At 36.3% G+C, this 16,966-nt stretch overlaps 1 protein-coding gene across 1 annotated transcript in view; it reads right to left on the bottom strand.

The window, feature by feature from the left end:
* TBC1D16 (TBC1 domain family member 16) overlaps positions 1–16,966 on the bottom strand; it is a 419,175-nt gene that overhangs the window by 218,324 nt on the left and 183,885 nt on the right. The window contains exon 7 of the mRNA XM_090408622.1: positions 1,796–2,536. Coding sequence (XP_090264748.1) covers positions 1,796–2,536 — 741 coding nt within the window. The remainder of the gene's footprint in view (positions 1–1,795; positions 2,537–16,966) is intronic.

Here is a 16,966-nt window from a genome sequence, read left to right as displayed (position 1 = left end):
CACAAGTCTATCAAGACTCATCAAGGGAGGTCCCTCCTAGGAAACACAAAGTCTATCATACCATTCCTTAAATGCATTGACCATTCTCGGTCTCACCACTCCATCAGGCAATCCATTCCATGGTTCAACCACCCTCCATTCAAAGAAATCACTCCTCACCCTCTTTCTCACAGTTTCCTTTCGTAACTTCCAGGGATGGCCCCTTGTGATCACTCTTTCCCGCTGTTCAACCAAGCTAAAGAACTCCCCAGTGTCAACTCTGTAACCACCTCTAAACAGTTTAAAAATCTCAATCATATCACCCCTCCTTCTTCCATCCACCAAACTCTGCAGTCCACACTCCCTCAGCCGATTCTCATAACTAACACTGTATAGTCCCGACACCATCTTTGTTATCCGCCTTTGTACCCTTTCCACAGTTAATTCATCCCCTTCAAATCCTGGGGACCAGATCTGGGAACAATAGTCTAAGTGTTCAGAGATAAAGTGGCCTGATCAGAGTCTTATATAACGTAATGATAACCATTTTATCTCTGCAGGTCAGTGTTCTTCTCATTATTGCAGCAATCCTCTGCGTCACCTTCACTACCATTGCAATATGTCCCCTAAATTTCAGGTTTCTATCAATCATCAAACCCAGATCTCTTGTCTTTCCTACTTCCTCCAGTTTAACTCCTCCCATAGAGTATGCAGCGTCTCATCGATGTGTCCCAAACCTCAAGACCTTACATTTTGCTGCATTAAACTGAAACCCCCATTCATTTGCCCATCTATCTAGCTTATTCAAATCCTCTTGCAGGGCTACCATATCTGCACTATTACTAATAATCCTTCCCAGCTTCGCATCATCTGCAAACAACTGAATATCCCCTTGCAATCCACTGGCAATGTCATTGATATAAAGGTTAAACAATATAGGTCCTAGTACTGAGCCCTATGAGACCCCACTTGTAACCCTCTGCCTCCTTGAAACTGCTCCACCATACACAACTCTCTGATACCTATCAGACAGCCAATCCTGAATCCAGTTGAATCCAATCTGACATCCAGACCCATGTGCTGCAACTTAAATATCAGCTTATCATGTGGCACCCTATCAAATGCCTTTGCTAAGTCTAGGAAAATGGCAGTATATGCCTTTCCCTCATCTAATGCTCTTGTAACTTTATCATAAAAGGCTAGCATATTGCTAAAACAAGAGCACCCCTTCACAATTCCATGTTGACTCTCACTGATAACATTATCCTCATCTGCCTATTATAATTACACTAAAGTATGAATGAAAAGAATATAATTTCTTTTTTCAGTTGCAATATACACTCATGGATTCTAATAATACTCATTAATATCCTCAACATTTAACATGCTAACTGCTTATGCAAAAACGGGGAATTCAATTTACATTCAGTGTTTTACAATCTTCCATGGATCATCCATTATTGGTGAACAAAACAAAACCTTTTAGAAATGTTTATTTCATTAAAATCTAACTGGATGGCCCAGAAAACTTGAGACCTATTTTCTCATTTCTAGCATACTTAGTCTAAGAGAATTCATCTCTTGTGAAGTGAGAAGTTATGCACATACTAAGAAAATACACAAGGAAAACAAATAAACGTTTTACAGTCATGCAAGAAAATATTTCTCTTCAATGAGATAGTCAAAAAGACAACTATTAAGCAGAACAGAAACTCAGATATGTAGTATGTGTGTGTGTGTACATGTTCTGAGAGAGAGAGAGAGAGAGAGAGAAAAAAATATAACATGAGCTAAAATATTAAAAATTAATAATTACTGAGGTCTACTGAAAATACTCCACGTGGATTCTCTTTTTTTGGCTGTTTGCTTGGACTATGATTCTCTGTTTCAGGAAAAGTAAGATTGTGCGCATGTGCAAGGGATTCTGGTGTTCCTTCCACATAGAGGTACCTGTGTTTTAAGTGACGTATGGAGAGAGTGGGAGAATCAGCTGGAGTTGAAGGATAAGATTCAGGATCTCTATTCGAAGTAGTAGGGGTAGTAGAACTGCTGCCTGATTGTGTAGGTGAATGGGGACTAACATTAATGTCTGGAGGAGGAATCAAAACAGGATTTGCTTCAGGTGCAGTTCCTACATTTAAGCTTTTTGCAAGATGTAAATGTAAATTAGATTTTTTCTGTTGATCGTTATCACAAAATTGATAGTGAAAATTACTTTCATCTTCCTTGTCAACACAACTCTTATCAGCAATTCTTCTTTCAAATTCACCAAGAATGTGAAACTTCTCTCTATTTTTTGGCTCTAAACCATTATCACACATTTCACACAACTGTTCTCGATCACATTTTTCCGTGATCAAAATCTGTTTGTGCTCTGAATGTACAGCATCATTTATCTCTTCAGAATTAGTTTCATTTTCTTCCGATAAAACAAAATGCACTTCATCAGTCTTATTCATCAGAATGTTTTTATTTCTTGAACTTCTGTGGAATTTTCTTTTAAAATTTTTCACTTCATCTGAACTTGTGTGAAGGGGATCTAAGTTACCTTTATCATCTGTAAAGAAAAAAGAAAGGAAAATATTTTTAAAAAAATCACCATTCTAATAAAGATCTCTGAAAGTGTTAAAATCAATAAACAAATCAGTACTCAAAATGTTTCACACACATTTTTAATCAAAATCAACTAATTATCGATGATTGAATCTCATCACATAATACGAGTACATGCGTGATTTGAGTATCTATTTTTGGCTAAGTTTAAATTTGATTTCACCTTTGTCTTATGTTAGTTTATCTATTATTTTTCTCATGATGTGTAGTTATGGACTTAAAATCACAATGTGTTTTAAAGGTAATTCCTTCTTTACCTTTAAAGTGTGTGTGTGTGAGAGAGAGAGAGTTATGTATTTCTGAATGAATAACACTGAAGTGGTATAAAAACAAATGTGAACAATTTTAACAATAAAATGAAAATAATCAATTTAAAAGTTTACTTGAATTATTTTCCTTTTACTTACTTTAACTGAAGTTTTGGAGCTCTCTATATAATAAAATAAAATACAAATTATTTTATTTTATTCTATATTGAATAGGATGTAATGTGGGATCTCTGATAATTAAAGTTTCCCAAATTTTGGGAAGTTTTATAAAACCGTATTTATTTAAATTTGGTTGATTTCTGAGTGCCGCCGCAGATTTACTATGGTGGAGCATGGTGGTTTTTCTCCTGGGGGAAAACCACCATAGTAAATTCAAAAAAGAAACACTGTTTTTAGAATCTGCAGCAGCACTCAGAAATCAACTGAATTTAAATAAATACAGTTGCATAAACTTCCCAAAATTTGGGAAACTTAAATTATCAGAGATCCTCCCATGTTACATCCCAGGTCACCTACAAACTACTATGCCCTCTATTGGGTGCACCACCTAGATAGGACTTTAGAGTCAATCACGTGTTTCACTTAGTATTGTATTTGAGTGTGTTGTTACAAAAGTTATTTGTAATCCCTCAAGATGTCTCAGTGACTGAGACGAAATATTCGAAGCATTAAAATTAGTTTTAATCCTTTCCAGTGTTAAAAATATTCAATTAAACCTCTAACATGAAGAACCTATTCTCAGAGTTTCTGAAAAAAAAAGTACTAAGAATTGGCATTTTGTATTAAACCTATAACTTCTGTGAACCTAGAGAATACTAAAAGCTATACAGGCACCTAGTGCCAAAGAAGACAGATGTGCTTCAGGTTGCTCCTCCCTAAACCTTATTTTTGTGAAGTTTCCAAGGTAAGTTTAGATTTCATCATCATGCGTATCAAGGATTTAGGCCTAACATGGCCTGTTCCGGCCTTAGAAGTCATCGTTGAATCGTTTAAGAGGACGTTCTGGTTTTCTTTTTCCTAATGGCTTGTACTTTAAGGCTTGTTTTGGTAATCTTTCTGTTCCCATTCTTTGAACGTGTTTCATCCATTTATGTTTATATTTTTTAATTTTTTCTATTACTAATTCTTGGTTTAATTCTTTCATAATTTTTTCTTTTGTGATCAAATAGGGTATACTTTGCAGTTTTTCTCATAAATTTCATTTCTGCTGTTATTAATCTTTGTTTGTCTTTTTGTTTTATTGTCCAGATTTCACTTCCATACATTAAGACTAATATATGGAAGCTCTACTAATGTATACAATACATTAGTAGAGCTAATGTATTGTATACTTTTAGTCTGGTTTGTTTTTGAACTAGGTTTGGTTTAAATATAGAGTTAATAACACCTATTATTTTTAGATATTTTGCAATTTTTATGTTTATATCTTTTTTATTTTCATATGTGATCCTAGGTAGTTAAATGAATTCACCTGTTCTAAGATCTTGTTATTATTATTATTATTATTCAGGCCTCCATGGAGTCAAAAGACTCATCGTGGGAGGTCCTTCCTAAGAACATAAAATCTGTCAAGATTCATCGAGGGGGGGGTCCCCCTTAAGAAACACAAAATGTATCATAAAACTCCTTAAACTCACTGAGCCTTTAAACAGGGCTCAGTACTAGGACCTATATTGTTTATCCTTTATATCAATGACATTGCCAGTGGATTGCAAGGGGATATTCAGTTATTTGCAGATGATGCGAAGCTGGGAAGGATTATTAGTAATTGTGCAGATGTGGTAGCCCTACAAGAGGATTTAATAAGTATGATAGATTGGCAAATGAATGGGGGTGTCAGTTTAATGTAGCAAAACGTAAGGTCTTGAGGTTTGGGAAACATCGATGGGATCATGCATTCTCTATGGGAGGAAGTAGGGGAGACAAGAGATCTGGGGTTGATGATTGATAGAAACGTGAAATTTAGGAGATATATGGCAAAGGTGGTGAAGGTAACACAGAGGATTGCTGAAATTATGAGAAAGACACTGACCTACAGAGATAAAAGGGTTATCATTCCGTTGTATAAGTCTCTGATCAGACTACACTTAGACTATTGTTCTCAGATTTGGTCCCCAGGATTTGAAGGGGATAAATTAACTGTGGAAAAGATACAAAGACGGATGACAAAGATGGTCTCAGGACTGTACAAGGATAGTTATGAGAATCGGCTGAGGAAATGTGGACTGCAGAGTTTGGCGGGTAGAAGAAGGAGAGGTGATATGATTGAGACTTTTAAACTGTTGAGAGGTGGTTACAGGGTTGACACTGGGGAGTTCTTTCGCATGGTTGAACAGCGGGAAGGGGTGATGACAAGAGGCCATTTCTGTAGGTTACGAAAGGAAAATGTGAGCAAGAGGGTTTGGAGTGGTTTCTTTGCATGGAGGGTGGTTGAGCCGTGGAATGCATTGTCTGATAGAGTGGTGAGAGCGAGAACGGTCAATGAGTTTAAGGAGTGGTATGATGGACTTTGTGTTTCTTAGGGGGGAACCTCCCCTCAATGAGTCTTGGCAGACTTTATGTTCTTAGGAAGGACATCCCACGATGAGTCTTTTGACTTCATGGAGGCCTGAATAATAATAATAATAATCTTAACAACTACTGATGACAAACAGACTGGCCTATAATTAGACACTTCCAGTCTGTTACCACCCTTATGCAATGGCACTATCTTACCTTATTCCCATTCCCTGGGCGCCTTTCCCGCAGTCAGACTTTCCTTGAAAAGCCAGGTTAAAGGCACTGTCAGTTCCCTAGCACATTCTCTCAAAACTCGTGGTGAAATACCATCCAGTCTCAAAGTTTTATTGACATCCAGAGTACTCAGTATCTGAAACACACTCTCCTCCTGTACCTCTAAGCCTCAAACCAGCCCTATCTCTCTAGCATTAAAACTGACTCCTCTAGGATGAAATACTCCAATAAAGTGTTCATTGAACAATTCCACTATTTCCTCTGCATCAGTCACTCTATTCCCATTTTTATCCCACAATATCATTCTTCCACAGTCATTTCTCCTCCTACTGGCCACATGGCTAAAAAATTCCCTAGGACTTTCTTTGGATCTTAGGGCCAATATCCTCTCATATTCCAGTTTTGCTTTCCTTACCACACTAGTCACTCTTCTGGCCTGTGTCTTATATTCTTCATGCATCTTCTCTTCACCTGTCTACTTATATCTCTTCCATAGCCTCTTTTTCACATCCATTACTATTTTAGTTCTGGTTGGATCTTGTCCTTTAAAGGTCATAGTTTTTGATTTTTCTGTTGATATTATCATGCCATAATCTTTGGCAATCTCATTTAGATCTAAAATAGCTTTCAGTAAGTTATCCTCCGAATTTGTAATTATTATTTGGTCATCGGCAAAAAGGAGAGTGTTTAAGTTCACTGTAGGAGAAAGTTTAATACCTTGATGTAAATTTTTATTCCATTTTATTATTATTTCATTTAAGTAAATATTAAAAAGAGTTGCTGAGAGGTGACATCCCTGTCAGATCCCTTGGTTTATCTCTCTCTCATATATGATAGCTCATGATTTAATCTTATTTGTATTTGATTATTTTCATATATACTTGTGATAGCTTTTAGGATATTATTTGGTATTTGTCTTTCTTTTAATATGTTAAATAATATATTTCTTTTAACTTTCTCAAATGCTTTTTTAAAGTCGATAAATGCAATATGTGTTTCTAAATTGTATTCTCTTCTTTTCTCTATTATTAATTTTAGGCAAAAGGCTGGGTCCATACATGATCGTCTTTTTCTAAATCCATTCTGTACTTCTAAAATAAAGTTTTCGGAATATTTCATTAGTTTGCTATTTAAGATTCTGCTATATATTTTGTAACAGGAATTTAGTATACTGATACCTCTATAATTTTTAGGGTCATCTCTGTTACCTTTTTTAAAAATATGAATCACAATTGCTTTTTTTCATTCTGTTGGGGGTTACCAGTTGAATACATTTTATTTAAAAATAATAAGAGTCTTTCTTTGAGTCTTGTTCCTGTGAATTTATATAGTTCTTAACCTAATTTTCCGTTTCTTGTTTCTTTCAGGCTGATTTCTAATTCTTCTTAAGTTATTTCCTTTTCATTTTCGTTAATTGTTTGCCAGTTGTCTTTTTTAAAATATTTGTCTGTCAACAATTCTGTGTAGTAATTTAGAAATTCCTTTAATTTCAATTCAGTGTTTAATTTTATGTTTGCTTTGGTATCTGCCTTTAAGTGTTTCAAAATCTTATATACATTGGGTCTAATTTAGAACATGATTTATATAAATCATGTTCTAAATTAGAAACAAATTTGTTCCATGATTCCAAGTTAGATTTAAATCTTATATTACAAGAATCACTATCTATCATGCAGTTAAATTATTTCCAATCTTATGCATAACCTTCAAAAGTTATTAGTCATTTTTCAAAAATATCTTTGTCTCTGCAAAGAAATGTATTTCAGTCTAAGATAGCCTGAATCCTGCTGAGTCAGGGTCAGTCAAAAGTCTCATGAAAATACGAACCTCAGAAAAGACACCAGCCCTGCCAAAAGTAAAGGTCAGTACTTGCTTGCTCTCATGCCAATATAGTAGCTAATAACTCTGCACAAATTCTTACTACTGGGATGGTTACAATGCATACAAATGCACAACTAACCAACCATCTGTTCCCAAGATAACAGAATAGTCATTTTCACAATCGAAAATACCCCATTAGAGAAATACCTAGATGCAGTAGTGCAGCAAGTCCCATAGAAAAACATAACCCACATTTCAAGAGTTGCTGGAACTGTGCAAATATATTTTAATAATGCATTGTGATCATAGGTATTAATTTAAACTAAAGGAGGAAGCAGTGAAGAACAGATTTAAAGAGATGGTACTTAAGGAGATAAAAAGAGATTTCAGTGATGTCCAGCAATGGTGGCAACACAGTGCAGACATAATCACAAAATGTGGAAATTTTGTGGCGATACCCAAATTCGATTAGTGCGCCTATATATATCTTAAAAATAAATGTTACAGATTTTAAAAATTTTCTATCTATACATTTTTATGGCTAACTATTTTAAAACATCACTCACCAGAATGAAATGATTTAGTTACTAATTTAAAACATTTTACAAAGTTATTTTTAATGGCATACTACACTACTTCCATGTACGCCATGTTCCAAATTTTTACCGCCAAAATTTATGTCGTCTGCTATAGTATGCCCATAGATTCGAGACCATCTGCCATTTCTGCGCATGTCACAAAAAGGAGAATCCATTCCGATAATAGGGTAATCAATCCGTCTTCTGGGATGAATTGTTTATTATTACACGTCGGAATATTAACTTATCTTTTATGATCATTGTAGTTTTTAAAGTGCCAACTATTTTGCTTGTATAACAGTTGGGAAATTTCATCTATAAAGCACGTGATTTCGTGTGTTAGCGACCAATTCGTACGTCCTTCATTTCATTCTCCCCTTCAATGATAACGTCCAAGAGTTAATTAGATTTCATTCTGAAGAACTGAGTGATTCCTATCTGCTAATTTTAGATGCACATTGGGAAGATCCTGAAGAATATGAAGAAAATTTAACCACTGATAGTCAGCCAAAAGAGATTTCACAGAAACAATTTGAAAATATTTTTCGTGCAATTGAAGTTTTTAAGCAGCAATGCTTAGAGGCTGACCCTGATGAAGAGAGAAGCAGTAAAATTTGCAGAAGAGTAGAAGAGGCAATAGGGCTATACCATTGGTTGTATGAAAAAAAAAAAAAAATGCCCACCAAACTATGTTAGCTCAATTCTTTGTTAAGAAGCAGAATAATAAATTTATATTCTGAATATGTTTTGTCATCTTTCAGCTTCATGTTTTCTTTTAACTAGGCCCTGAGACATACCTTAATTCTTTTATAAAAAAATTAAGGTCCAAAAAAGAAATTTCAGGAACAAATTATACATTTTCCATAGGTTATTGTATTCAATTAGTGTGTTTTTGATTAATGTGCCTGTTTTAAAGAACGCATTAGGCGCACTAATCAAGGGATTGCTGTATACAGGTTGGCTAAATATCGAAGTAAAGCAATGAAAGATATCTCCAAAGTGAAGCAGATGAAATTATAATAAGAAAATCAGAATGTATTCAGATCAGATGGAAGGAATATTTTGAGAAGATGATGAATGAGGAAAAGGAAAAGCTGTCTGAGAAAGAGGAACTATCAAATAAAGGAATAACTAGGGGAATTAACAGAGGGGAAGTGGTGAGAGGAATGGCCAAATGAAGAGTAGAAAGGCATCTGGACCAGATGAAATACTGGTGGAGGTCTGGTAAGCATTAGGAGATGAAGGCATTGAATTAATATGGAATCTATTGAAGGAGATCTATAGTCAAGAGATTATCCCTGTGGAATGGAGAAAGAATGTGGTGGCACCTGTATATAAGGGAAAGGGAGATAAACAGGACTGTAGGAATTATACTTATGTCTCACATGATGAAGTTATTTGAAAGAATCGTAGATGAAAGGTTGAGAGAAGAAGTTAATATTGCAAAAGAACAGTTTGGTTTTATGCAGCAAAGAGGAACTATAGCTGCAGTATTTATGCTGAGGAAGATGATCAAAAAATACATGGAATGACAAAGGCCACTACTACATGTTGTTTTTATAGATCTAGAGAACGCATATGACACAGTTACTAGAAAAGAGATATGGAGAAGTTTAAGAGAAAAGAAAGTACCAGAAAAATATATTAGACTAGTACAGAAATGTGCAAACAGGAGCCATTTAGGAATAACAGAGAGTCGTGAGGTAACAGTTGGCTGACATCAGGGATCAGCACACTGAGTCCTTTTCTCTTTAATGCTAACAGATATTTCGAACAGATCAAGTCAGAGAGAGAGAGAGAGCACCTGAAGTATATTATATGCAGACAACATGGTACACGGAAATAAGAGAAGAAACGGAACAAAAGCTGATAAGATGGAGCAGAGTAATTAGAAGACGGAGAACTGAAAGTTAGTAGAAGAAAAAATTAATATCTGTTGTGTGGTCAAAATGCTGACACAGAGGGAGATACAGTACTGAATGGAGATGTAATTAAGTAGATAAATTCAAATATTTGGGTTCATAAATTAAAGATACCAAGAATATACTTGGTTTAATCCTTTATCCAGGTGTATGCAAACAAGTTTGGGCCTGAAGCATTTTCAGGACTGGGGTAACTCTTATATAGAAGCTGATGACTTCACATCGTTTGCCTTAGTATCCCACAAGAGAGAATAAAATGGGGGGACGAGTATTGTTGATGATAGCTGATGAGCTACAGCCAAGGAGAATAGAAGTTGAATTGCAGGATAGAGAAAAGAGCACATTTGAGGCCATTTGGTGTGAGATTGTGGCTAGTAGAACTAAATATACAATTGGGTGCTGCTATAGACCAGGTGATGGAAAAGATGGTGGTGACAGTATGCACAAGCAAATAGAAGAAATGAGTAGAAGGAGGGTGATTATTATGGGAGATTTCAACTATGGTCACATTGATTGGAGTGAGGAGAGGACACACGGGAGGAAGGAATTGGATTTTATGCGGTTATTAAGGAATAACTATCTGCGACAGCATGTAATGGAAAATACTAGGGGTCAGAGAGTGCTTGACCTAGTAATTACATCTGAGGATTTGGCTGTAACAAATATGACCACATTGCCACCAATCGGTGAGAGTGATCATAGGGTCTTGACTTGGGAGGTGGCTAAAGGTGTAGAATTTTCAATTAAGACAGGGTACATGTGGAATTATCGGGTGGGAAAGTATGACAAGCTTAGGAGTTTGATTGGCTCAGTGCCATGGCATGTACAACTGCAAGGACTAGAAGTTGATAGTGCATGGGAGGTAGTTAGGAAGTGCTTGCATGAAGCAATGGCTGACTGTATACCTAGAGTCCGAATAATAAATCAAGTAGGGGTTAAATGGATGAATAAAAGGTGACCGGCAGGCACATGAACGGTATAAAACGCAGGCCAGAAGGATGACGAGTGTGGTAAGAAAAGCAAAAAAGGATTACGAAAACACATTGGCCATGCAGGCTAAAGAGAATCCTAAACAGTTTTTTAGATATGTAGCAAGTAAAAGGAAAAATGTACATGGCAGAATGATTTTAAAGAATGCCGATGGTAGGGAGGTAACTGAATCAGTTGAGATAGCTGAGTTACTGAGTGAGCACTTTGCAAGAATATATCATCCAGGTGGTGAGATTGCAGAAACGAATAAACCAGTAGATTATACGGGAATTGTGGTGAATGAAGTGGAGGTGAGTAGTCTATTGCATAACCTCAATGTCAATACATCTGTGGGATTGGATGGTATACCAGCTCGTGTAGTACGAGAAGCAGCTAAAGAATTGTCAGTACCCTTGACCATTTTGTTTAATTTGAGTCTTGGGTCCGGGTTAGTCCAGAGCGGGTGGAAGGAGGGGAAAATAGTTCCACTGCATAAAGGTGGTTCCAAGACTGCTGTTGTAAATTACCGACCGATTAGCATATCAGGAATCATTGTCAAGGTCTTAGAGAAAATAGTCAAGAAGAAAATACAAGATTGGATAGAAGAAAAGGGGATACTGTATCGGGGACAGCATGGTTTTGTGAAGGGTAGGTCATGCCTCAGTAACTTGCTCATGTTTTATAACACAGTGACGGCTGAACTGGATAGGGGTAATGGGTTTACAGTGATACTACTGGACCTTGCCAAGGCCTTTGATAGGATACCACATGGAACCCTAATCAGTAAACTGAAGCAGATGGGGATAGATATAGGGTTGGTGAGATGGATAGGAGGGTGGTTGAAGGAGAGATACCAGAGAGTGGTTTATTCAGGAGTGTAGTCAAAAAGACGTCTTGTGACTAGTGGAGTGCCCCAGGGCTCTGTTCTTGGACCACTGCTTTTCAATTTGTTCATCAATGATATTTGAAAGGATTTGAGAGGAAGTGTTCTTGTTTGCTGATGATGCAAAGTTGGGTAGAGCAATTGTGAGTGCACAGGATGTCAAAATTTTACAGGACGATTTGGATAGTTTGGAGGACTGGATTAGGAAAAATGGATGTCAGTTTAATGTGGCAAAGTGTAAGGTTATGCACTTCGGGGTGAAAAGAACAGCAGCAGTATATCACATTGGTGGAACCATACTCCAGGAGATTGATGAGGCCAGGGATTTGGGAGTGCTGGCGGATAGGGAGTTGAAGTTTAGGGGGCACATTACAAAAGTGACTAAAACAGCTCACCAAATCACTTGGCTTCTGAAAAATACTTTAACATGCAGAGACAAACAAGTTGTTGTTCCTCTGTATTGAGCCTTGATACGACCCCATCTGGACTTCTGTGCCTAGTTATGGGCACCAGGGTTTCTTCGTGATGGGGAGGAAGTGGAGAGGGTCCAGAGATGAGTGACCAAGATGATAGCAGGTCTGTGGAATGAACCTTATGAGAATAGGTTGAGGATTTGTGGGTTGCAGAAATTGGACGATAGGCGAAGGAGGGGTGATATGATTGAGACATTCAAATTACTGAAGGGTTTTTATAAGATTGATCCAGAAGATATTTTTGAAAATATGACTGGTGGTGGGAGGACTAGGGGCCATGCATGGAAGCTGGGCAAGAGCGTGGTTGACAAGGGTGTTAGAGCTAGGTTTTTTACTTGGAGAGTGGTGAATGAGTGGAATAAGTTTCCAGAGTCTGTTGTGGGTGCTACGACCGTGAATGAGTTCAAGGCAAGATATGATAGATACTGTGTGAATGATGAATAGCTGTTCCAGACATGATGTTAGGGCCTTCCTCGATGAGTCTGTCGACTCCTTGGAGTTTCCCGGAACAATAATAATAAATAATAATAACGCAAAGCACACACATATCCTTATGGGTATGTATAATGCTATGCCTTATGGGAAGGGTCGCTATCAAGACCAGTTTCAACCTTTACCAAGAAGTAATACTAAGGTTGAAGTAATGCCAAAGTCATTTAAGTATAAAGAGCTAATAAGCTTCATTTCGGCAATGAAAACATTACTTAAATTAAGGGGATATTAAATCCCACACAGTTTTAAAACCGAATAAGAAACTCGAAGATTGGAATCAGAGAGTTTCTTGCCGAATATAGTAAACTATAAAGTATCGGCAACACTAGCGTTAGCCAATGCAAGTGATCCTAGTACATTGTACAATACCGGGCGACTCGTTGCAAAGGTGGGGGAAGTTCAGATCGTTATTCTTAGGTATTTTCCATAATGTAAAAACACATTTCCTAGGAAATATATGCTGTTATTACATTATGGAGGGAGGTCACTACCCAGACCGGTTTCAGCCTTTTTTGAGGCTTCATCAGTGAGTAACTAGACCAATTAATACCAAAGTGTATAGCGAAAAGAACTTATATACTCTGCTATACGAGTTTCCAAATAGGTGCAACCATTAAGTTACTTAAATATAAAGAGCTAATAAGCTTCATTTCGGCGATATAAACATTATTTAAATTAAGGGGATATTAAATCCCACATTGTTTTAAAACCGAAGAAGAAACTCAAAGATTGGAATCAGAGAGTTTCATGCCGAATATAATAAACTATAAAGTATCGGCGATCACTAGCATGAAACTGGTCTGGGTAGTGACCTCCCTCCATAATGTAATAACAGCATACATTTCCTAGGAAATGTGTTTTTACATTATGGAAAATACCTAAGAATAGCGATCTGAACTTCTCCCAACCTTTGCAATGAGTCGCCCGGTATTGTACTACGTACTAGGATCACTTGCATTGGCTAATGCTAGTGTCACAGATACTTTATAGTTTACTATATTCGGCAAGAAACTCTCTGATTCCAATCTTTGAGTTTCTTATTCGGTTTTAAAACTATGTGGGATTTAATATCTCCTTAATTTATCCCTTTAATTTAAGCCAAAGTCATAATTTCTTATACGAGTAACCAAAAGGGATCACACCTTATTAAAATACTCTGGATTCAAGATAGCCGTTGGAGGTTTTTCCAGTTGGTTATATTATAAATTAAAGATACCAAGAAATTATGTACTTGGTTTAATACTTTATTTCACAAGTGTAAGCAAATAAGTTTTTGCCTGAAGTATTTTAAGGACAGCGGCAACTCGCCCAATAATGCCTAGCAGTATATATAATATTGATAAGGATATGTGTTCTGTATTATGGGATACTACGACAAGTGATGTGAAGTCATCGGCTTCTATATACGAGTTCCCCCAGTCCTGAAAATACTTCAGGTGCAAACTTATTTGCTTACGCTTGGGTTAAACCAAGTATATAATTTCTTGGTATCTTTAGTTCATAGTATAACCAAGTGGAAAAACTTCCAACTACTACTGGGGTTCAGTAGTGGATCATAAAGGTGAAGTGTAAAGGCAAGTCCATAACAGAATTCAGACAGGATGAAGGAACTGGAAAGAAATATCAGGAATTTTGTGCGATAGAAAAGTTCCAGTGAAATTGAAAGGAAAAATATACAGAATGGTAGTGAGAACTATAATGTTATATGGACTAGAGACACTGCCTATGAAGAAGTCCAATGAAAGCAAGATTATCATAATCAAATTCCTGATATGTACCCTCAAGGAGTGTGCAGGATCTGATACTACTACTACATGAAAAAATTACATCATTACTAACTTCCTGTTTACAATTTACCTCTAAATCAATCTGTTACCTGTCAAGACTCCAACATTATCAGATCTATCTTCTAAGGCACTTTTTTCTATATCAATCTGCCTATATCTTGATCTTCCTCTGGGTCTTTTTTCCTGCAAATCTGCCAGAAAACACTTGTTTAGCTAATGTTTTCATTCTCATTTTGTTTAAGTGACCATACCACCTGAGATTAACTCTGCTAACACATTCCTGGATACTAACAATGTCAAGTTCTTTCCTAATATCCAGGAGTGAATGCTGGTCTTGAAATTTGCACTTGATCTTATTATCATTCAGGGAATGAGAGGTGTGATTGAAGTCTGATTAGTGGAATAATGAATTACTGACCATTTAAAATTATATACAGGTAACCCTCGTAAACCCGGATGTTAGGTTCCACAGAAATGCCGCATTATATAAATTGCGTTATGTGCGCCTCAGATCACATAGAAAAAGTAGTGCGCCATTGTTACGTCGTTGCTTTCTCTATATTTTACTGATTTATATCTTCCTATTCTATCTTTCAATAGCTAATCTACTTCTTCAGATATCGGGCCTAATATACTTACATCTAGGATTGTTTCCTCTTCGGATACTGGCAAATTTATATTATGCTGTGCCAGCCAGTATCCTATAGCAGAAAAGATCCTTGCTCAGGGAGACAATATTAGATTCTGAGGTGTTCTTACACAATGATTTATTTTAACACGGCCATATAGATTCAGACTGCAGTCGTGATCTAAATCTATAATTATATACACATCCTAATTCCTTTCCACCAAAATAGGTTCTATTTTTTTATAAGTGGTAAATCGGAATGGTAGTCAGGCATGACTCAGGTTTAGGTAAATAAAACATGTTTATTGGAATATCAAAGCAAAATACACTAAAGAAATTCATACATTCAATTTTTGTTTCAATGCTAAATAAGGAAGCTCGAGTTAAGAGATTAACATAGTCTAAATTAAATCAAAGGTTATAAAGCATGTAATACACAGTAACTGGAAAATGGGATAGATTGCAATTGATATGGTAAGCTAAAATTCCCTTCTGCAAGCTATTCATAAGATGAGACCACAAACATTCTAATGTTATACAGTTGCTATAAATCTACAATCCTAATCTCATTATGTTAATTCAATCACATACAACACAAAAGATCGCTTCTAAACAATTCTTCTTATTCTCAAAAGGAGGCTAACTATTTAATTAGAGTCTGTCCACAAAGTTCTTGAGAATAATGTTCATAATTTACATTCACAAGTAATTTTCTCTCTTCTAAGGATATCTAAACACATAATAGAGTAATTCTACTTAACCAGACTTTTTCCCAATGTCATTCAGCACTGTGTACTCCTGGTTACCTCTTGTTTATTGGCTGTCCTTATGGCAACGTAGTGTCTACACTATCTTCATAATTACTGCCGATCACAGACTCAATTTTCGCATCTCAGGAAACATCTCTATTCCTTTCGATGGGACTTCTCTGTGAGGGCTCGATTCTGCTAGGACTGGAAATCTCGCCTTCAGCTCTGCGTGGAATCCTACAGCATTCTCAGGAAAACTTGCCCTCCAACATCATAGCACTGACACTTCATCCCTCCTTACTCGAACCACCAGCTAACTCCTAAACCACAAACCAGGAAAACGATAAGACAAGAGAGAGCCGATACAGTGCTCATCTCCTAATATTCTTCGATCGAGCACCCCCTTTTTTGGAGTCCTTTTTGCACACGACCTATATCTTTTCTCCCAATGGGTTCATGCCTTGCTCTCTCCTTTGCTGTTATGCCCTTGTATTCACGGAATTCGCGCCAACGTACCTTTCGCATAAGCTACTCCCTCCAGCGTTATGCTGGACACATGTAGTAGTATACCTTCTATGATTTGTTACTTAGTATCTATCTGGTGACACAGTCATTCTATACAGCTTGAGTGATGCTTAAAATAAGCTAAATTATTCCCCTTTTAAGACAATCTCTAATTTGAACTTAATATGATCACAATAGATTAAATACATGGTACATAAAATGAATGCAATTTTATACACATGTGAAGAAGTTTCATTTTAATTTCAGCTGATGTGCAGGTATTTCTCTTTGTCTGTGTAGTTTAGTATGGATTCTGAATGAATGATTTCTTTGCAAGATTCCTTCATTCAGGATCTAACAAGGGTTATGTTTCAAAATCGTTTTTTTTTTTTAAATTATATAAACAACAATGACATATCCAACAAAAATATATTTTTATTTAATTCTTCTAATTCATGTAAGTTAAGAAACAAACTATGAAACAAATACATAGTATAAAAATGACAAATTGTACTTAGACTTCATTGCACATAATGCATAAATGTTTTAGGCAAAATAAAATAGTG

Source organism: Typopeltis vanoorti, chromosome 18, assembly GCF_054136105.1.
Source record: "Typopeltis vanoorti isolate ZY-2024b chromosome 18, IOZ_Tvanoo_1.0, whole genome shotgun sequence".
Lineage (NCBI taxonomy): Eukaryota > Metazoa > Arthropoda > Arachnida > Uropygi > Thelyphonidae > Typopeltis > Typopeltis vanoorti.
The sequence above is the reverse complement of the archived record's forward strand: the minus strand, read 5'-3'. Positions and strand labels throughout refer to the sequence as shown.